Source organism: Trichoderma asperellum, chromosome 3 (genome assembly GCF_020647865.1).
Source record: "Trichoderma asperellum chromosome 3, complete sequence".
In the NCBI taxonomy this organism is placed as follows: Eukaryota; Fungi; Ascomycota; class Sordariomycetes; order Hypocreales; family Hypocreaceae; genus Trichoderma; species Trichoderma asperellum.
Window position 1 is genome coordinate 1966009 of NC_089417.1, and position 19290 is coordinate 1985298.

At 52.2% G+C, this 19290-nt stretch overlaps 9 protein-coding genes across 10 annotated transcripts; 5 read left to right on the top strand and 4 right to left on the bottom strand.

Annotated features, from left to right (window-relative positions):
• Positions 1-2818: 2818 nt before the first annotated feature.
• Positions 2819-5067, top strand: TrAFT101_005214 (uncharacterized protein; the record flags this gene model as incomplete). Its single annotated transcript, XM_024906980.2, has 2 exons — positions 2819-3318; positions 3396-5067. 2 exons carry the CDS (start codon positions 2819-2821, stop codon positions 5065-5067), a joined length of 2172 nt encoding a protein of 723 aa, XP_024757590.1.
• Positions 5068-6052: 985 nt separating this feature from the next.
• TrAFT101_005215 (uncharacterized protein) lies at positions 6053-7234 on the bottom strand. The gene has a single exon (XM_024903738.2). It carries the CDS (start codon positions 7137-7139, stop codon positions 6186-6188), a length of 954 nt encoding a protein of 317 aa, XP_024757589.2. The 5' UTR covers positions 7140-7234; the 3' UTR covers positions 6053-6185.
• Positions 7235-7688: 454 nt separating this feature from the next.
• TrAFT101_005216 (uncharacterized protein) lies at positions 7689-9692 on the top strand. The gene is made up of 3 exons (XM_024902078.2): positions 7689-7903; positions 7977-8135; positions 8218-9692. Exons 1-3 carry the CDS (start codon positions 7870-7872, stop codon positions 9384-9386), a joined length of 1362 nt encoding a protein of 453 aa, XP_024757588.1. The 5' UTR covers positions 7689-7869; the 3' UTR covers positions 9387-9692.
• A 1014-nt stretch (positions 9693-10706) lies between these two features.
• TrAFT101_005217 (uncharacterized protein) lies at positions 10707-10934 on the top strand (the record flags this gene model as incomplete). Its single annotated transcript, XM_066127407.1, has 2 exons — positions 10707-10733; positions 10797-10934. The coding sequence occupies 2 exons, from the start codon at positions 10707-10709 to the stop codon at positions 10932-10934; spliced, it is 165 nt and encodes a 54-aa protein (XP_065983518.1).
• A 1271-nt stretch (positions 10935-12205) lies between these two features.
• TrAFT101_005218 (uncharacterized protein) lies at positions 12206-12845 on the top strand (the record flags this gene model as incomplete). The annotated part of the gene is made up of 2 exons (XM_024900924.2): positions 12206-12388; positions 12488-12845. The coding sequence occupies exons 1-2, from the start codon at positions 12309-12311 to the stop codon at positions 12843-12845; spliced, it is 438 nt and encodes a 145-aa protein (XP_024757586.1). The 5' UTR covers positions 12206-12308.
• A 712-nt stretch (positions 12846-13557) lies between these two features.
• On the top strand, positions 13558-15091 carry TrAFT101_005219 (uncharacterized protein). 2 transcript variants are annotated; one of them, XM_066127408.1, is made up of 4 exons: positions 13558-13665; positions 13763-14078; positions 14147-14634; positions 14693-15091. In XM_066127408.1, the coding sequence occupies exons 2-4, from the start codon at positions 13956-13958 to the stop codon at positions 14739-14741; spliced, it is 660 nt and encodes a 219-aa protein (XP_065983519.1). In that variant the 5' UTR covers positions 13558-13665; positions 13763-13955; the 3' UTR covers positions 14742-15091. The 2 variants fall into 2 exon arrangements, with proteins under 2 accessions (XP_065983519.1, XP_065983520.1); XM_066127409.1 differs by having other exon boundaries at positions 13558-14634.
• On the bottom strand, positions 15013-17347 carry TrAFT101_005220 (uncharacterized protein). Its single transcript, XM_024900877.2, has one exon. It carries the CDS (start codon positions 17059-17061, stop codon positions 15244-15246), a length of 1818 nt encoding a protein of 605 aa, XP_024757584.1. The 5' UTR covers positions 17062-17347; the 3' UTR covers positions 15013-15243.
• Positions 17348-17978: 631 nt separating this feature from the next.
• On the bottom strand, positions 17979-18389 carry TrAFT101_005221 (uncharacterized protein; the record flags this gene model as incomplete). The annotated part of the gene is made up of 1 exon (XM_066127410.1): positions 17979-18389. The coding sequence occupies one exon, from the start codon at positions 18387-18389 to the stop codon at positions 17979-17981; it is 411 nt and encodes a 136-aa protein (XP_065983521.1).
• A 78-nt stretch (positions 18390-18467) lies between these two features.
• TrAFT101_005222 (uncharacterized protein) lies at positions 18468-19129 on the bottom strand (the record flags this gene model as incomplete). The annotated part of the gene is made up of 2 exons (XM_024911054.2): positions 18468-18875; positions 18962-19129. 2 exons carry the CDS (start codon positions 19127-19129, stop codon positions 18468-18470), a joined length of 576 nt encoding a protein of 191 aa, XP_024757583.2.
• Between the last annotated feature and the right edge of the window lie 161 nt (positions 19130-19290).

Sequence of the window (19290 nt, forward strand, 5' to 3'; positions counted from 1 at the left end):
CCAGGCCCTGAGAAGCGGGCGTCCGCTAGCCATGCGTTGGTCCCACGCCATCGTCCAGCAAAAGAGGCTTGCCCACTGGATTGCCGTGGATGTACCTGGGCCGCGCACGCTAAGGTGTGCGCAGATGACCTGTACCTTACGTCGGCCCCTCTTTACTACGTCAGTAACGCTCGCTAGCAGGGACAGGTATCCTTGCCAGTCATGCCTAGTGTCGCGGTACATCTTTTTTTAGGCGCCCGCGCAAGGTCGCTCGCTCGCTCGCTCGCAGCCAGCAAAGGCGAAACTTTGTGGTGGCATGCCAACCAGCCATTGCTTGCTGAGTTTCTTGCTTCCTTTGCCCTACCCCTTTGGCATTTCAGGAGCCATGCTTCCCCGCGCGTGGAGCTTATTGAGGCGGAAAAGTAACTCCATCTTAGTTTGCTGTCGCCGTCCCGCCCTCTCCGGTGGCCCCCTCCCCAGTCGGTCGGGCTGGCTGTGACGCTGCCCGCTTTGTTCGTCATGCTGCCTCTGGTGCGTTTCAAGCAGCCAGCGCTCGTATCGGTTCAGCCCAGAGTCAGCGGCTTCTACCTGTTCACGTCTTCCCTTGGCCGCAAAAAGCACGCATCAATACGACTTGCCCGGACCAGGGATGTATACAAGGGCAAAAGGGTGTCACATGAATGCGTATTCTGTGCTGTCCGCCAGTAGCGCGCTGCGATCTGGCCTTGCAGTCTTCCGCCTCATACATGGGATTCCGTCCTTCCCGAAGAGGAGAGACGAAGCCAAAAAAGCCAAGCCCCTACATACAGCACAGAACAAGTACGAGTTTCTGCTCAGGGTGGTAGGTTCAGCGCAAAGCTGATAGGTACTACGGAACCTTGCCACGGGGCTGATGGGCAGGTATTGCAAAAGTAGAGGCTACTGCTCTGTTCTGACTTGACACTTGCCATCATCTGCTTCCAATTCCGTTCCATACCTTGGTACCTATATAAGTGGCAGCCCGAAGCCGGCAGGGCATTACTTACAGGTAGGTACCCAGGCCGCTGCGGCAAAATCTGGAGGGGGATCGTCATAATCACAAAGGCACCGCCCGAGTCTGCCCGCAGCTGCTATCAAGATGTCCCGTTTCGTCCAGGCACATTCGGCCAGCGTGTGATTTCTGCCGAGCACTAGCGATTCCTAGCTGGCTTACTCGTAGGCAAACAAGTAGAGTTGTTTCTGTGCATCTCGTGAGTGCGACCAGCAGGTACCCGCTACGCACCGCATACTTGTCCACCCAGCACTGCTCCATAAAATGGGTGCCCATCGCTACGAGGCCTGGTTGGCGCCTCTGCCCTGCCAGTCCGGATCCGGACTCCACCCGTGGGAGGCGCCGTCTGGGGGAGAACGAAGAGGAAGAGGAAGAAGCAGAAGAGACGGCCTGGAAGAACATCGCCACACACGCTGCCCCTTGCTTTGTGGACGATTTCGCCTTCGCGCCGCCTCGGGCTTGCTGAACTCTCTGCCGCCGTAGGGGCCGACAGCAGCTTGCTCGCTAGCCAGCACTGCACTAGGCCAACCCAGGCACGCATCGTTGTGTCACCGATCGCAGGGTCCGGCAGCCCCCCTGCTTGGGCTCGTCGATGCTGCTGTCGCTGCTTCGCTCAGCTGCGCTGCGTCTTTGAGTTTCCGATTCTGATCCTGGCGATCGTCCAATGGCACGGCCGCAGTGCAGTCGTTAGGTTGGTGCGAACCTGGCCACCGTTGCTGCTAGCGGGGCCCAGCGCTAGATCCTTAGAGCGCCTTTGCCCACCCACCACCATCACCTCCACCTCGCACTACTACAAGTATGTACATACTTACGTGCTACTGTACGTGCGCTAGACTGCGGTACACACTTTTTTTTTTTTTTTTTTTTTTTTTTTTTTTAACCCTCCATACCACTAACCTACCCATTCCCTGCGCTGCTGTCCGCAACCAGTCAACTGGCGCTCCGACTTTGGGCAGCGCCTCAGTGCACCTCCCTGTAGTACCTCCCCCGTAGCACTGCACTAACCCACGACACAGTTCCTTAGCTGGACCGCTAGCCGACACTTCCAGCTTGACGGTGCTAGTGCCTGCCGACCTGACTCTCTGACTTTCTGCCGGCCCAGGCCAGGTACATACAGACCAGACACCTCCCAGCCTCCCGTGCCTGGAACGCAGCACCGTCTCACGCAAGCACCCATTCACACGCCCATTCCCGCGCCATCCTCAAGCTTTGGCTGCGCTTTTTGCCTTTGCCTTTCTGCTGCTCCAGGCTCCAAAAGCTACAGCCCACAAGCTTTCTGGCCAGTCTCCCTTGCAACCTTAGCTGGCCCCTTGTCCTTCCTGACCTTCCGCCTCCGCCTCCCTTGCTGACCTCAAACAACCACCCCCACCACCTTTTTTTCCCCTCCCCCTCGGCCCTACTTCAGCCTTCTGCCCATGACCTTGGCTCTCCGCAGCATCTTACAACTACATACCACATACCGCTACAAACACCAAGAAACATCCTCTGTCGATTCTCGCCGGCCCGGATCGATCTATATGCTCGCTGCTGCCCAGATCACCCGCCAAGCTGCCATCTCGTCCGGCTTCTTCCTCGCCGGATGCTGGTCGCCGTTTCAGCAGCCGCGCTTTGCCTCTCTGCCCTGACGGTACCCGCCGAAACTCCATAGCCCGGCCTCTTGCGTAATCGGTCTGTGTTGGATCGCCTCCTCCTGCAACCTCCCCTCCCTTCCAACATCAAGGCACGGCACGGCACTGCGGACGACTTTGCACATCTGCCGACGCTCTGTGACCACCATCGACATCCCTTGGACGCCTCGCTGCGCCCATCATGGCGGCTGCCTTTCGCCCCGTCAACACCCCACTCGCAGCGGAAATTTCCAGGCAAGACATCATGCCTCTGAAGAACTCATCTCCCCGTCCTAGCACGGCGCCGCAGGCACAGCTGCAGCCTTCACACTCGTCTGACGATGGCAAGACGCCCACTCGGGCCACCTTCAGCAGCATCAACATGACGAGCCAGAGACCCCTGCCAGCAAGCCCGTTTCCTCAAGCGGCATCGGCTACCGAATCTACCGAGAACGGTCTACACCGAGATGGCTCTCAGCGCTCTACCAGGTCACCCAAACGGAACTCGCTGGATGTAGACATGGAAGAGTCTGATGGAGAGACTGGAACTATTGATGATGGCGCCGGCTCCGATGCCGAGAGTGTGAATGCGGATGGAACAAGGTCAAGCAAGAAGAAGAAGTCTCAGCGGTTTTATTGCACTGATTATCCCCCCTGCAACCTAAGCTTTACACGAAGCGAGCACTTGGCAAGGCACATCCGGTGAGTTTATGGACGCCGAAAGCCTCTTTTCTTCTTCTCTTTCTTTAGATCACCAGGTTGGCTAACGATTTTCACAGAAAGCATACTGGCGAGCGTCCTTTCCAGTGCCACTGTTCCAGGCGATTCTCAAGATTGGACAATCTGAGGCAGCATGCCCAGACTGTTCACGTCAACGAAGATATTCCGATCGATTCTCTTGCGGCTACTGGATCAAGATTTCAGCGCCAGATCAGGACCGACAGAGTTCGCCAAGCTGGTAACAGGGCGAGAGCCTCTACTGGTGGCAGTGCTGGCGGCCCAGTCCGAGGACATTCCAAGTCTCTTTCGACCTCGAGTATCTCTAGCATAGCATCCGTGGGATCGGCCTACAGCGCCCAGAACGATCCTCGGCGACGCCCACCCCCGCTTGTTATGGCTGTTGATTCCCGCTCAAGGCTTTCGCTCGAATCCTATCGCAGTAGCACCGATAGCACCTTTTCATACCGACCTCAGTCGCCGGGCGATTTTAGCACGCCCACGTCTGCTACTTTCTCAACGGCCCAGAGCAGCCCACGATGGAGCGCTGGCGTAGTTTCTCCGTCATCCTCACACTCGCGATCTCAGAGCATGTATTCCATGGGTACACGGACTCCTGGCCGCCGGCTGAGCGTTCCATCAGGCACCACTCCCTTCCAGTTTGGTCAGGCTCAGATACCGGGACGCGGGCCGGGACCGATGCTTGTCAATAGCTCCAATGCCGGGGCTCTCTCGTCTCCGAATCAAAATTTGGTTTCCTCACCAACCAGTTCAACATCCGGGTTTTCTGGCCGTAGAGACTCGGTGGCGAGCAGCACTGGCGACGACTCATGGCGACGGCGAACCTGGCATCCTGATAGCCGTAGCTTCAGCGGCACTGCCCAGCTGAATGCTGTCCTTAGCCAATCAGTGCGGCCAAACCCGCCGCCACCTATTGCGAACCCCAGCAACCCTCAATCTAACCTTCGCCTCCCTGGTATCGAGTCTTTTGATCCTCTCCCTCGGTCAGCTACTCCACCAAGGCGTAACGGGTCACCAATGGCTGTCGACTCCGAGCTTGCTCATCGACCTCCGGTAATGGAGGCTATTCAGCCGGACGAGAGGCGAAACCTCAACATGTACGACGTTAGCCTTCAGCGTGGCCTCGGCCGTCTTGACATAGGGCACAAGACTCCCCCTCGTGACAGCGCGGGAATGTGGGCGTCCGAGGTCCATAAAGCGGTTCAAAACCAAATGGATCATGCACGTTTGAACCAGCCAACCGTTCGATTCGAAGAGCAGCCACGGCCAAGCCACCAGGTACCGCCATCAGCCGTGCCGAGCAGATCCTTTCATCAGCATACCATGTCAGCTCCCGCCCTAGCCTCGGTCCGAGAAGGTAAGGGACACGGCTGGTATCAAGGATCTTCTGCGGCTACCCATGGAGCCGGAGCCAACCAAGATGCGCGAAACCCTCATGTCGATCGAATGGTTCACCCCAACTTCACTGGCTTTGCTGGATTTCCCGCGCGGGAACAGGCTCAAGAGCAGCGGCAGCCACAGCCACAGGTCCATTACCATCAGCAACCGCCGCCGCTTCAGCAGCAGTCGCAGCACCAGCAACAGCAATCCCATTATCAGCAGCAACAACGCCAACAACAAGATCGCTCTAACAACCCCGACTCGTTGAGGCGGCTCGAGGCCTTGGTGGCCGTTGCCACCAGCGAGGGCTCTAATACTGCTGCTGCCTATTAAACCAGCTTGTCTCTCTTTATGGCCCTTGATAGAGGGATAAATAGCTTGGCATTTGACATGCTTCTGCTGCTTCCCACATCATTTATCACGCTGGAAGTCTTTACCGTCTTTGACTGTGCGCTTTTTTATCTAAACCAAGGCTTTGAGCAGTGACTTCCGATGTTACTAAGCACTCGTTGCTATGTCTTTTCTACTCCATGATATCCCCTTTAACCTGCTTGTCCATCTCTGGAGAGAATCATTTGAGAATGACCATGGTGTAAGTTGCCGCTGGCTACTTTGCATTTTGTTTTGTCCATCACTCAGTCTCTGCTCAAGCATTGACTTTTGATTTATTTATTTTTTATCGCCGTATTTCCTGAATTACGAATGTCCCATGATGGAACTTGGGCCGCAGCACACAGCATGCTATTTACTTTTTGTCTTTTTCTTTCTCTTCTTTTTGCTCTCTGCCAGTTGCTTCAGTCTCCTGCTCAATACCGCCACTCTCTCGTCTTGTCTCAACTCCTTGCAGTTTCTCTTTAGGGGCGTTTATCTGCGAATTTGTGGCGAACACGGGTGTATTTTTTTTTTTTTCCCCTTTTCCTTATCACGGGAGGAACTTTGCTCAACGATATGATAACCTTTGTCTGTTTACGAAATGGATTGGATAAGGCGTCTATGCACAGCCAATGCCAATTGAGTTGCACACGCGAATCTGACTGGGAGGCAACAAGTCTTCACAGCGCTAGGCTACGGCCACATTAACACCAGGAGATCTGGGTTTGACGAATTGATACCCTTTAGCTTTGACTGGGTTTGGAACAGTGCCGCATCTTCTTCTTTTTTTTACAATACTTTCTTTTTTTGTTTTGTCGTCCTCTTAGTGATACTCGGTGTCTCTGGATAGTCGTAACTTTGTGTTTAGATTCAATGCATGTTAGGTGTACTGGATATCAAATCGGATTTATAACATGACAAAAATTGCACAGTGTTTTGAGAGATGGTGACAATGTAGAGTAAGAAGGTACTGACGATATCATTTTACTTGCAGTTATTCCGCCTTTGATATCTTATTATACAAGCCGGTACTGCGAAGCAGGAGCACTTCACTCACTCACGCCATGCCAGCTTCAAAATTATTCTTTACTCACTTTATAGAGGTTCTTGATGGTGACATCGAATTCCTCTGGCCGACGCCCCAGCAACTGCTCCAAAGAAGACGATACATAGGATGCCTCTCCAGCACGAATGGCATCCCACGCAGTTGCCCAAGTCTGTGCAAGAGGTTTAGATCCAAACTTTGCAACGACCTGCGGCTGCGTGGCATATTCATCCACAGTAACGTCCCGAATTTGCAAATCTCTCCCAGCCACAGTGGAGAGGAATTTGACGGTATCAGCGAGAGACCATTCACGAGGTCCGGTCAGGGCTATAAGCCTGTTCTTCCAGGAGAAAGCGGTTGGGTCCTGAACGTACTGAGCAATCAGATTTGCCGAGGCTTCGCCCAGCTCATCTCGCTTCGCCCAACTTATACCAGGACCAGAGCCATCGTGGGGAATACGGATTTCAGTGGTCGCCGGATCATTCAGATCCAGGAAAGCGGTATAAATGGGGAATGACTCATGGTAGAGACCCTCACGGATGGCAGTCCAGGAGAAACCAGGATCCAAGGCAGCTAATTTGCGCAGATGCGCCTCCGAGTCGAGGTGGGCACCCATTACCTCTGCGAGCGTGGTATCCTTGTCTGGCAGGGCAAAAGCGAGGGACGAGTAGAAGATATGCTTGACGCCGGCTCTGTAAGCGGCATCAAGAGCTGGAATTTGCAGTGATGTGCGGTACTCGTGGACATGGCTGGGGTAGGATATGAGGAACAGGACGTCGATGTCTTTAAAGGCGGCTTCTAGCTCTGAAGGCGATGCCTCGTATGAAGCTTGACGAAGCTGGACGCCCTGGCCTTGGTAGATATGGGGAGTCTTGTCTGGGTGGCGGCTGATGAGGACGGTGTTGGAAGGGGACACTTTGTTGAAGAGATGGGTGTAAGTGCTGGTGCCGAGGCCGCCTGAGGCGGGGAAGACGCCGATGGTTGGCATGGTTTTGATCTCTGGTTTGGAAGGCTATGAACGGATAATTGGGGTTTGATTTATTGAGAGAGCAAAATTATTTAATGTTTTTTTTCTGCTCATTCTCAGATGTTATCAAGGTGCTATTATAAATTATCTACGTGGGTTATGATATACTCCGTCCACTTGATCGGATTTAATCACTGTGGAGCTGACAGAATAGCCAGACTCCATTGGTTCAAAGCACAATGACGTATGGATATACCGGAATTTAGCAATTCATCAATCTACGATAAGATAAAACATAATATACATACTATACGATTAAAGAAGGGAAATAGAGATTGCGAGTTGTGACGGGCAGTGGCTTAATAGTAGTAAATACTAAATACCTCTGCTCTGTTTCTGTACTATTGAATACTAAAAACACTCCCCCTGGTCTAATTATAGGCCGTAGATACCAGTAGCTAGGAACCTGTTTCAGTGGCTTGCGTGCCTCCGGAGCTCGCGGGACGTAAACGCGTTTGTTTCAGCCCCTCGAGCCGAAGATTAGGCGCGAAGGGGCCTCTATGTGGCAGACTGACTTCAACTTCTATTATAATTTCAAACCAATCTATCTGGCCTTTTTTTTATTGCTTTGCTTATGATTGTACACGGAGGCTAACTTTTAGCACTACCACGTATCATTTGACGTTTCCACTATCCGATGCTCTAGTGGGGGTCTTGGTTCGAAGCGTTGACTTTCCAAAGACACTTGGATATGGATGGCGTCGCCGGCGAGGTGATGGCGAGAGGTAAGGAGGCATTCAACCGGTCTCCAGGCTGGACGTGGCAATAGCTGATGCGATAGGCTTTGCTCTGTGACAGATGCCTGGGCGTCAATTCCTTCAAGCCTGCTGCGTGCTGAACTTCAGAGACGACAAAACGACGGCGAGAAGCCCCAATGTGGCGGACACAACTCGGGATGGTACGACACGGCCGCGCACGTCTTTGCGCTGCTCCTGATACTTGTCCTTAGCACGCTTGGTAAGATGGCCTGTGGCGATTTGAGAATCGCCGTAAGTTGGAGGTCTGGGTGAGGCTTTGCTAATCAAGTTCTACTACCCAGCTTGCGGCCTCCCTCTGTTCTCACGGCGAGCAACGACGGGACATCGACAAAAGGAGATATTGTTCTACAGCCAGCATATCGGCACTGGTGTCCTCATTGCCACGGCTTTTGTACACCTCCTTCCGACTGCCTTCTCATCCCTGACCGACCCATGTCTGCCGTATTTCTTCAGCAAGGGATACACTCCTTTGCCAGGACTCATTGCCATGATCTCCGCCCTGGTCGTCGTGGGAGTCGAGTCGTATTTGACGGCTCGAGGCGCAGGCCATTCGCATTCGCATGCGCACGACTTCTGGGACGAGAACGACGAGGCCGAGGGCGATGCACAGGAGCTGCATTTATCCAGAGAGAATCTAGCCGACAGACGAGCGCGTATGACTGGACGACGAGCAGCGGACATGGATATTTCTTTAGGTGATTTGGAGGCATCAGAAGGCCTTGTCGCCGGCGTTTCTCCCTTGCCGGAGTCGAGCCCGGTGGTGCCACGGCGCAAATCCACCGAACATGCGGACGACGATGATCGAGACTCCGATCTCGACTTGGATCTAGGGGAACTTGACCCTGCTCCGGCTGGCGGCAGCGCACAGAATGGCCAGTACTCTTCGCTTGCGAAGCCCAACGGCGCCTCAGGCCGCCGACACTCCCTAGACGGTAACCAGCTACAGTCCCCAGAGGAGCAAAAGCGTCGGATGTTGCAGTGTCTGTTACTGGAGGCGGGCATCCTGTTCCACAGCGTTTTCATAGGAATGGCCATCTCTGTGGCTACGGGCCCCGCATTTATCGTGTTCCTGGTTGCCATCAGCTTCCACCAGTCGTTTGAAGGCATGGCCCTGGGAAGCCGAATCGCAACGATCCAGTTCCCCAAAGGATCCATCCGTCCTTGGCTGATGGTTCTCGCCTACGGGACTACCACTCCCATAGGCCAGGCCATCGGCCTAGTTCTGCAGAAGAAATGGGATCCGAGCAGCGCTACCGGCCTGGTGGTTGTGGGCACTACTAACGCCATCTCCTCAGGCCTGCTGGTCTATGCTGGTCTGGTCCAGTTGCTGGCCGAGGATTTCTTGACGGAGAAGAGCTATCGCATTTTAAAAGGCAAGAGGCGCGTACAGGCCTACTTTTCAGTCGTGGCTGGCGCGGCGCTCATGGCAGCAGTGGGAGCGTTTGCTTAAAGACTTTTGGTAGCGTCGTGTTTTACTCGTATGTATTATATATGCATGCTTCTGCCAAGAAAAAAAAGCGGCTGAGGGGCCTTCTCCTTTCAAATGTTACGGCGAACATAAATTGGTCTTGTTTAAATCGGATTTTCTATGAAATGTGTACACTATCGTGTTTAGGCGCTGGTGGAATAGGATAGGCAAGCTTTCATATAGACTCTTTGTTTTTTCTCTTGGCATCTAGTTAGTTTTAGAAAGGGGGCCTTGTTGGAACTTTGCAGGCAATATTTTTTGCGTTTCCTGATTTAACCATTATTCGCCTACTCTCTTGTGCATCTTTACACTTAGTCGTCGTGTCTTTTGTATATCTATCTCAGTGCTGTGTCCATGTACAGAACTGTGTTTCTCCTTTTGCGCCATTTTGGGGTGTCCAAACACGATACAAAGCACTGCATTGGTGACAACAAGAGAGAGGGAGAAGAAGGTGAACAAAAGTCCATGTTGTAACTGACATTTAATCATTAAGACATATCGGCCATGTAACGAACCTGCTTTGATGGCTGCTTGATAGCTGCCTTTTAGCAACAGCGGAACAGAAATTCGATTGCTCTTTCCCTGTCTATTCTTTCGCTCTCGGTTGAACAAAATTTTTGCCATCTGTTTAATAAAGCTAAAGAAAGAAAAAAAAAAAAAAATCACCATGGTTTATTTATTCTATGAAGAAACAGTTGTGATTGAGAGAGAGCCTTTGTTCTTTAAGAAAGCTCCCCTGACTAAGTGCCAGGCGAAAGATTAACCTCCTCTCAATCAAAGATGGTATTGATAGCTATATAACTTCGAGGCAGTCACTTTGGTTTTTCCAATTTCCTAACAGTATGCTTTACTTCCACTTAAAGAGAGAGATACAGCGAGTTTTCAACTTTATTGTTTTCAAAACGATCAGAGATGGGTGGTTGTTTTTCGACGCCCTCAAAGTCTTCAAGACGGCGACGACGTTCCAAACCGTAAGTGCTTATCCCTTGTGTCAATACATGATGTTTTTTTAAGTGAAAATACATAAACTTAAATCAGAAATACACAGAAAATATAGATGTGCTCCGGCTCGATACGACTATTCCTACTCGGTAAGAGAGGGCGAGCCAGTCTTGGTGAGGCGCAGAGTTGGGGGGTCTCAACGCCGTCGGACCGAGGACTCTGATTCAATTGATGTGAACGTTGCACCGGCCCATCGTAGCCGTCACCATCAGTCAAGCAGTCAGCGAAAACACAAAAAGAAGAGAAAGAGCGGATCTAGTGGCCATCATCACAAAAGCAGAAGTGGGAGGAGTGGGCGACATGGCGGCGGGAGTCATCGAAGCCATGGTAAGCAGTTAAACATGAACAATGAAACAGAAGGACGTGAAGCTAATAGATAACATCATAAAGGGACTAGAAGTGGGCATGAAGACGGGGAGTGGAATGATGAAGATCATCAAAATCAAGTCGCCTTTTGGGCTAGAGAATCAACCTGGGCACATGATAGGACAAGCTCTCACGGAGGTGGTCGTCAACAGTATCGTCTAGAAAGCTCTAGAGGCGGAGAGAGTCCGCATGAAAGTGTCTTGCCTCTTGACGAAAATAATGACAATGAGCCCGAACCCCCATCGCCGCCGAAGAAGAGTTGAGACAGCCGACAACGTCATAGTTCTTTGGACAGCCTCCAAAAGGGTCTAACAACGGAGTCTGTCGAGAATGGTAAGACTCGGTTTGAATGAAATGTCGGTGAGAACTAGAATTCACCAAGCTACAGAAGAGATGTCGGTATAAAGGCTAACATTGTAACCAGATACACGCGTACAGAAGTGAAGATGCCGAAGTCTTACAAATCTTTCGTTTTCCCACTCGGTGCTACGAAAAGAAGAACTAGAAGCGACTGGAATACGGGAAGAGTCTTCTCCTTCTCCGGCCACGAGGAGAAACAAGCAGCAATCCCGGACACACAAAGCTTTGGCTGCCGAAGCGGGGATGGCCTGATCGGAACTTTTTTCTTTCTCCTTCTACGGGTTCTAGGATGAGGGAGAGAAATAGCCTCTGGGCGGGAATACGGGTCACACGGGTTGCGGGTGGTGATGGCACGGCACATGAACGGTTGTTTGACTGCATGAGTAACATGGCAATAGCGGATATGGATGGGATTGTGAACATGCGTTCAAGCAGTGATGGGAGCAGTTGGGCAGCTTTGTAGCGTTATTGAATTGAATAGCCGAATGAATGACTTGCATTGTTGCAGCAGCAGCAGCAGCAGCAGCGGTGACTCACGGAGATATAGATAGGGAGGCAGCAGTGAGTAACGAGCACACATAGAGAAGCAAAATATAGCGAGGAGTCACATCTGCGGACCAGGAACAACAATCGTGAACGAGTTCTTGGCTTTGGCAGCCCATTCATTCACTTCAAATGGGGGGAAACAGCTTTCATTGTAGTCAGTGAGTCAGTCACTGGGCCACCTGCGCCTCTGTGCATGTGTACCATGAATCGGATGAAAAAAAGGAGAGAGAGAGAAAGGGTCAATAGCATGCCGCAGAAGATGCGGAATAGAGGCAAATAGGGAGCCCTCTTGGTGATTCTCTATTGTCGACCATGCATCATCGGCCATGACAGCTGCTGGCAGTTTTGGCAGAGTAGCACAACTTGGCTATTGTTGTTTGTTTGTCTGTTGTCTACGCTTAATTTTCTCCCGCTCAATCGCGTGCTGAGCTGGCTGGTTTATTTTTTGAAGAGAAAGGAAAAAAAGAAACGTAGAACTGTGTTGGAAGAGCCATCCTTTGACCTACACGCCAGCAAAAGGGGATGACATCGCAGCAGCACCGTCAAAGCATTCGTCACATCTGCCTACTGTAAACTTTTTTCTGACAATTTTACTGGCTTCTTTTCTATATCTACTGGTTAGTATCTGAAATGGGCTGCTGCTTCTCCAGCCAGGCATCAAATGCCAGTTCCCATCACGAGCAGGGGCAGGATACAGCTCCGCCACAACAGTAAGTCTCGTTTTCTCTCTCTCTTTTCGTTACGCTCTCCCATCTCTTCTCTTATTTGCTGGGTAGCAGCATGATATTGACTGCACGAATCGCGAATAGGAACCCACACGCCCAGACCAACGCCAACGCCATCCCTGAAGGCCTCTTTGCGGCCCCTGTGAGAGCGCCATTCGCCGAGCCAGCTGTGATACCTGGAAACGATGTCGCCACCAGCAACGAGGCCATAACCCCCAACGAGGCGGTTGAACAAAGATCACCTGAGTTTCCCGCTGTGGAGTCGTCTTCGTCGGCGACGTCTGACCAGCATGTGATCCTGGAGCCAACTGTCTATGTGCCTCCCCCTCGACCAAGTGTCGCTACAGAGCTGGAGGAGGCCATTGTCGAACCGCTATCCGAACCTGCTGAAGCTCGATCCAGGTCTTCATCTTCGTCAAGCTCGAGCTCGAGCTCAAGCTGATATTTTTGACTCGGCGGAACCACATGGAGGATCATGATATCTGATGCACTCGTTCAGTCCGGATCACGGCCATGTTACGAGAGACACTATTTGGAAAGGCTGTTATAACAATGCACGCAAATAAGGCAAGAAGAGAGCAGGTTTCTGCAAACGTTCCCCTCCTTTTTTTTACAATCGAAGGGAGGAAAATGTGGTGGCACAATGGAATGGTTGGTGTTGGATGGGACATGGCAGCCCATGTCTTAGTTGGTGCCATGGCGATGGTGAAAACGGCTCGATTTGTGGCTTACATGGAGTCCCCCTTGGAAGCTTCCTATTTAGGCGGTTGATGTGAAGATTGAATAAAAAAAAAGCATCTCGAGAAATTAAAAACAGTAGCATCCGGTAGATGATCCAATATGGAGAGAGAGATTGAGAAGGAAAAAGAAAAGAAAAAGAAAAATAAGAGCAAAAACAAGCATCAGACCAAACTTTGGCGAGGCGACAGCAAAGAAGAGGCCCCAGCTTGGCTCCTTCTCTGCCAATCCGGCGACTTTGCGAAACTTGCTCAAACGCTCTCACGGGCTGCATCCAGGAGCCTTTCTTTGAGCCTGCTCGCTACCAAAGCCAGCCGCCGGTGGGTACGCCGAGAACCTTGCGCTGCCACTAGATTCAGCTGCAAGTCACTTGCTTTTCTTAATGTTTTTTTTTTTTTTTTTTTTCCTTTTTCTTTATATATATAAAAGCCAGCACAGTACAGTTTCCCCCCCAAACAGCAACGCCCATCTTTGGCAGTTCGTCCCCTGCTTTGTCCTTCTCGACCCTGCGCTGTGTTTCCACTGTAAGCGGTGTGCCACTCGTTCGTCGTCGAGCCAGGCCAGCGTCCGTGCATGCTCAGCTCAGGCCCCAGGTATAAATAAGTACTGATGCAGCAGCAGTTCCCATCTGCCGAGATCTGAAAGGAACCTCTTCTTCTTCTTCCTTCTTCACTCTCCACGTCTTCATCGCCGCCTCTCTCTCAAGCTTACGCTTTCTCTCTCTCTCTCTTCTCATCTCGTCCAACGCACACGAGATCTCTTCCATCTCCCGTCTCAAAACCAAAAGGCGTTGCTTCGACTCAAATCAGCCATCATGAACATGGGCATGCCCACTGGCACCACGGCTGCGGGCTCCAGTCCCACCGGCAGCGCCATGAACAGCTCCATGGGCGACATGGGCGACATGATGGGCATGGGAGGCTCATGCCAGATCTCTGTGAGAATATGCCCCATTCGTCTCCCGCAATGAGAAAAGCAACAAAAGTCAAGCTGACCGCGCCGCAGATGCTCTGGAACTGGAACGTCATTGATGCCTGCTTCATCTCCGAGACCTGGCAAATCAAGTCCAAGGGCATGTTTGCGGGCTCCTGCATCGGCGTCATCCTCCTCGTCATGGCTCTGGAGTTCCTCCGCCGCCTGTCCAAGGAGTACGACCGCTTCCTCATCAAGCAGCACACCGACAAGTTCCAGGAATCGCCCGCTCCCACCACCACCGCTGCGGCCAAGCCTGCTGCTGCAGCCGATGCCACCAAGACGGGACTCGAGTCTGTCAACAGCAGAGAGGTGGCTTGCCCTGTCGCCACTGCCATGCCTCCCTTCCGCCCAAGCGTGTTCCAGCAGGCCATCCGTGCGTTGATACACATGGTTCAGTTTGCTGTTGCGTACTTTGTCATGCTGCTGGCCATGTACTACAACGGTTACTTCATCATCTGCATCTTCATCGGTGCTTACCTTGGCTCCTTCATCTTTGGATGGGAGACGCTGAGCGTGGGGTCAGTCTTCAGCCGTCCCAGTCCCCATTCACAACTCGTCTGCTAACTCACTCAACAGCCCGAAGCAAACCAGTGCTGCCAACGAGGCTACCGTCTGCTGCGGCTAGGTGCAATTTCGGCACTCCTAGATACCGAGTGAAACAAAGAGCCGACCCCGATGCCACGCAGATTTCGCGTGCAGTGTTACCGTGATGCATCAGGGTGACACAATGCTTGAGCACAAGCAAGATTTGTGGCGGCATAGAGTCGCATCGTTTTCGGTCAATGGCCATGTAACGAATGAATGAAAAGGGTTTTCAGGGGAAAATAATATGGGTAGCTTATATTTGCGCAATGATGGTTAATGACAGCTAATAGCTAGTTAAAGGGATAAAGGTCAAGGTTAAAGGATAAATTAATGGAATTCCGGGTCGCAAAATCTTATAAAAACGACGTCCAGATCTATCATCTAAACACGTACATTTTTTGAGTAGATAACGATCTCATCGTGTTTAACATCCAAGCCGAAGAATAAGTTGAAAAAAAAAAAATCCGGATAAGATGAAAACGCCCGTTGGTGGCCCCAGAAAACCTCAAGTCATGAAAACCAGCGGTATGTCTGGAAGGGTATCATAGCAACACAACTCCGTGGCCCAGAATGTTCATGCACTGGGCAACATCCCAGCTCTCGTCCAGAGGTCGCATTGCCCAAACTTGCTCCATGATGTTCATGGCTTCCCTAAGCGTTCCAAACAACTGCAGCCCGCCGAGTCGAGCCACCAGACTCTTGTATTTGAATTCATCTTCCGGAGGTGCTAAGCAGCCGGCAACACACAGAGGCCAGGCCACAGCCCCCAAGCAGGTTCCCCTTGGGAGATTGTACAACAGTTCTGTTGTAGTAGACACGACCGTGCTGATTTCTGGGCACGCGGGCTGCCAGCCCGAGGTCACCGTGTTCAAATAAATCAAGGCCGCGTGCAGCCAGATGATGTTGTGTATAGCGTACGAAGGCTGCTCACCTAGGACCGGTACCGAGATGACGGTGACTTGCGAATCGGCCGTTGGGCATGTTGTTTGAATGGCCAAGATGCCCCCCTTGATTGCTTCGCCCAGGATCTGGCCTCGTGACAAGAGCTCATTGACGGACAACGAGCCAGCCTGGCTTTGTGCCTTTTTCCACGAGTGCAGTGACGCGATGTCGCCAATGACCTGGATGACCCAGTTGTGCAGTCCACGAAACTCTTCCATGCGAAGAGTACCTTCTCCCAGGGTGCAAGGGCTCCATTCTGTGGTGGCACATGAGGGTATAATGAAGTTCTGATAGTTGTATAGCCGAGGCGGGCATCCAAGCGACACGCTCGACAGCACATCAATGTAGAGCAGATTGGCCGTGAAGAATCTACAGGCGGCCTGGCTGGTGCTCCATGGCCGCTTCATGCACATTTCTGCCGGTGGCCAGTGCACATTTATGAGGCCGTTTAGCAATGCTTCCCAGCCATCTGGGCTTGGGAGGACCTGCCGGAACAGCGCAATGGCGGCATCGAGATGCAGCTTCCAGTTTTCGCGATTGCCCGTGGCGACCTCGAAGATGAGCAGCTGGATGATGCTCTCCATGACGACCAGGCCCTCTTTCGCGTCCAGCTTGCGGCTGTGGAGCGAGCTGACCTCCTTTTGCAGCTCTCGCAGGCCCAGCTCCATCTGGTTCTGCAGGTTTGAATTCATCTGTCTCAAGCATTCCCCGTGCTCCGGTTCGCCGTTATTCAAGATCAGTGCGAAGTAGTATGATGCGATTGACACGGTGATATGGTATAGCGATTTGTTGGTCGACTGCAGCACGTCCAAAATCCACCCGCGGCCGCCCACGAGGATGTGAGGCCGGTAATGGGGGAATAGATGCGGGAAAACGTAATCCAGATACATGCAGGCGAAGTGAATGTCTGCTGACCGGTCAAACCGGCTAAGGCTATTCTCATCCGACCCCACGAAGAAGGACTGCGAGTGCCAGGGGACTTCTGGCGGAGAAGTAGCGGCCGTGCTGCCGGATCCATGGCTGTTGGGCGACTCCTTGGACGACGGCGCCGACGTGCTTGTATAGCCGCGCTCTGAGTCGCCGCCGGTTTTCCCTGCTGCTGCTGCTGCTCCATCATCCGCACCGTCGGTGATGCTGACCTGCCGAGTGCCCGTCTCCAGCATCTCCAGATACTTGCGATCGCGCCGCTGACTGGCCTGCTTCTTGACCTGCGACTTGACGAACTCGGTCATCTCCTTCTGCTTGACGCCGCCGTCCATCCAGTCGGGCTTCTCTCCGAAATGACAGGTGATCTCCAGGGCATCGCAGCCAGAGCAAATCGGCTTGCGCTCATCGCACTTCTTGCGGCGCAGCCGGCAGGTGTAGCAACCAGACTGCGACCGCACCTTGGACGACAGGAGATGCTTTAGGGAGGACATTGTCTCGCCTTGCCTTGCCTCGCCTTCTTGGACTTGTCTGTGGTCTCTTTCTCTTGCAGGTGCGCAGTATTTCCGTTCCTCCGTCCAACTTAAACGCCGATTGGGCCGCACTGTGATGACGATGAAGCAAATGGTGCGGTGTCCGTGCTCCAGAGGCGCGATAACTGAATAAATGGTGCGTGCTGTATTGCCTTGAATTGTCCTGCTGTCGCGCAATCCAGACTTGTACCGCACGGGACGTCCAGCTGCCTTGAGTAGAGGTTGGATGAAGATGCAGTGGTTACTAATGCGAGATACGGGGGTTTCAGCTACTGAGCTAGCAGAGCGTTAGCACTGTGGACTAGCCGGCGCCATTGCACGGAGCACGGGGAACCTGCCCATTACTTACACGGGTGGCGCGGAGAATATGTCAGGCGAACAATAGGAGAGGCTGTAAGGGAGCGCATAAGGCTGAGGGTGCGCTGCGCCACTCGCACAGTGTGGAGGCAATGAATTTCCCGATTGAGATGCTACCCTAAGAATAAGCCTCGGATGGCTGTTGAGGCTGATGATGATGGCTATTTCCAGTGATTGCTTGTTGATATGATGAATGTATAACCCAGTTAAGCAATAAAATCTACCATCTCAAAGGAGAACTAATTTATTAATTATGTGCAATTGACTGCGTTTGTTTCTATTTTCTTGATTTTTCCATTTTCCCGATACGAAGGATTCCAGTTTCCCGAAAAGCAAATAACCTCCTGACAACCTGCGTTTGATCCACACGATCTTTCGTGCGTACTGTTGTATAATTGTAAGAACAAAAAAAAAAAAAAAAAAAAAAAAAAGATTTCCAAAACTAGTCCTCCATCAAACATTAAGTCTTAATTGCATCTCAATTCATCGCATTTTTTTTTATAACAAAAACAAAAGAAAAGTCATCCAGATTTCGATGCTCCAAACAGCGTCTGTCTCCTCTCCAGCAATCCCAGGTCCCACCAGCCTTCTATCCGCTGGAGAAGCGTCTTGCGCTTCGTCTTTCCAGTTACCGATATTGGGCTCGCAGGAGGTAGGCTCAATTTTGAAGATGACAGCGGAGATGGAGGAATAGGCGGTGGTTTATGAGCTGCGAAAGCTGGTGGTATTGGTGGCAACGGCGGCATCTCCTCAACTGGACGTTTCATGCTCTGCACGCGAGGCCGCCTCGTCTTCTTTGCTGCCGTGGGTAAAGGGGGGAAGTAAGGATGGGAGTCGTTGAGGACCTGAACGGGGATATTCATGTCGAGATCCTCATCAGTGCTATCATACAGCGACCTCCTCTCCTGGTGCTGTGCGTTTGCCATGGCCATCGTCCCAAGGCTCCGGGCCTTGCGCAGCACATTTGGAGTCGGAGGCACCCCCGAGAAACCATCACGGCAGCTATACCCTCATTCAAAGTCTGTGGTTTTGCGAGGCCGGTCTGCACCTCCCTTGATGCGCTTCCACAGGCACATGGCCACGACGGCGGACATGAAGAACAGGACGGAGGTTGCGATGGACAAGCCCCAGACGGCCTTGATTTCGTAGCACGATGCCTTGCTGGGGTCAGCCCACTGGAAGACATCGGATGACGAATGCTTGACGTTGGCAAAGAGCGAGTAGATGAAGTCGCCAGTGTTTCCCTTCTGGGGGAAAGCACTGCAGTTGAGGTAGCTTACAGGCCTGCCAACGACACAAGCCACGACGATGGACGCGATGAAGCATAGCCCGTCTGCAGCAGTAGCAATGAGGAGGGGGAGCATATGATCCCAGTAAAGGATATAAGAGATGATAATGTACACCATTGCCAGACATGCCTATTGGAGATAGATGGTCAGCCTTCACCATCAACTAGGTACCCACGTCACAGGGACATGGTAAAAAAAAAGGAACAAGAACTCACCACAACCAGTGTGCCAATCAGGGCGGATGGGGTAGAAAAAGAGGTAGAGACCAGCTCTGCAACAAAATTTCCAGCAAGACCGATGATTGTGATGAGACACACTGCCTGCAGAAGCCTCATTGCCGTAAACATTGCGCCCAGGGCGCCCAGGGCCGGCGGAGAACCCATGTTGACACGAGGGAGAGTTTGAAGCGAGAGCTTGGGCCGTGTGCACTTTGCCGTCCTCAGAGGGAAATGCTTAGAGTATTGTGGGATGGGAGACGTTGAAGCTGAGAAGGATGAAATTTTGCCGATGGGATATTTCGACCAATAATAGGTCGAAAGAAAAG

Coding starts and splice junctions, on each gene's coding strand:
- TrAFT101_005215 (XM_024903738.2), bottom strand. CDS start 7,139: ATGCCAACCATCGGCGTCTTCCCCGCCTCAGGCGGCCTCGGCACCAGC.
- TrAFT101_005220 (XM_024900877.2), bottom strand. CDS start 17,061: ATGTCCTCCCTAAAGCATCTCCTGTCGTCCAAGGTGCGGTCGCAGTCT.
- TrAFT101_005219 (XM_066127408.1), top strand. CDS start 13,956: ATGAACATGGGCATGCCCACTGGCACCACGGCTGCGGGCTCCAGTCCC. Junction 14,079..14,146: donor GAGGCTCATGCCAGATCTCT/GTGAGAATATGC, acceptor ACCGCGCCGCAG/ATGCTCTGGAACTGGAACGT. Junction 14,635..14,692: donor TGGGAGACGCTGAGCGTGGG/GTCAGTCTTCAG, acceptor CTCACTCAACAG/CCCGAAGCAAACCAGTGCTG.
- TrAFT101_005216 (XM_024902078.2), top strand. CDS start 7,870: ATGGATGGCGTCGCCGGCGAGGTGATGGCGAGAG. Junction 7,904..7,976: donor CGGCGAGGTGATGGCGAGAG/GTAAGGAGGCAT, acceptor GCTCTGTGACAG/ATGCCTGGGCGTCAATTCCT. Junction 8,136..8,217: donor ACTTGTCCTTAGCACGCTTG/GTAAGATGGCCT, acceptor TCTACTACCCAG/CTTGCGGCCTCCCTCTGTTC.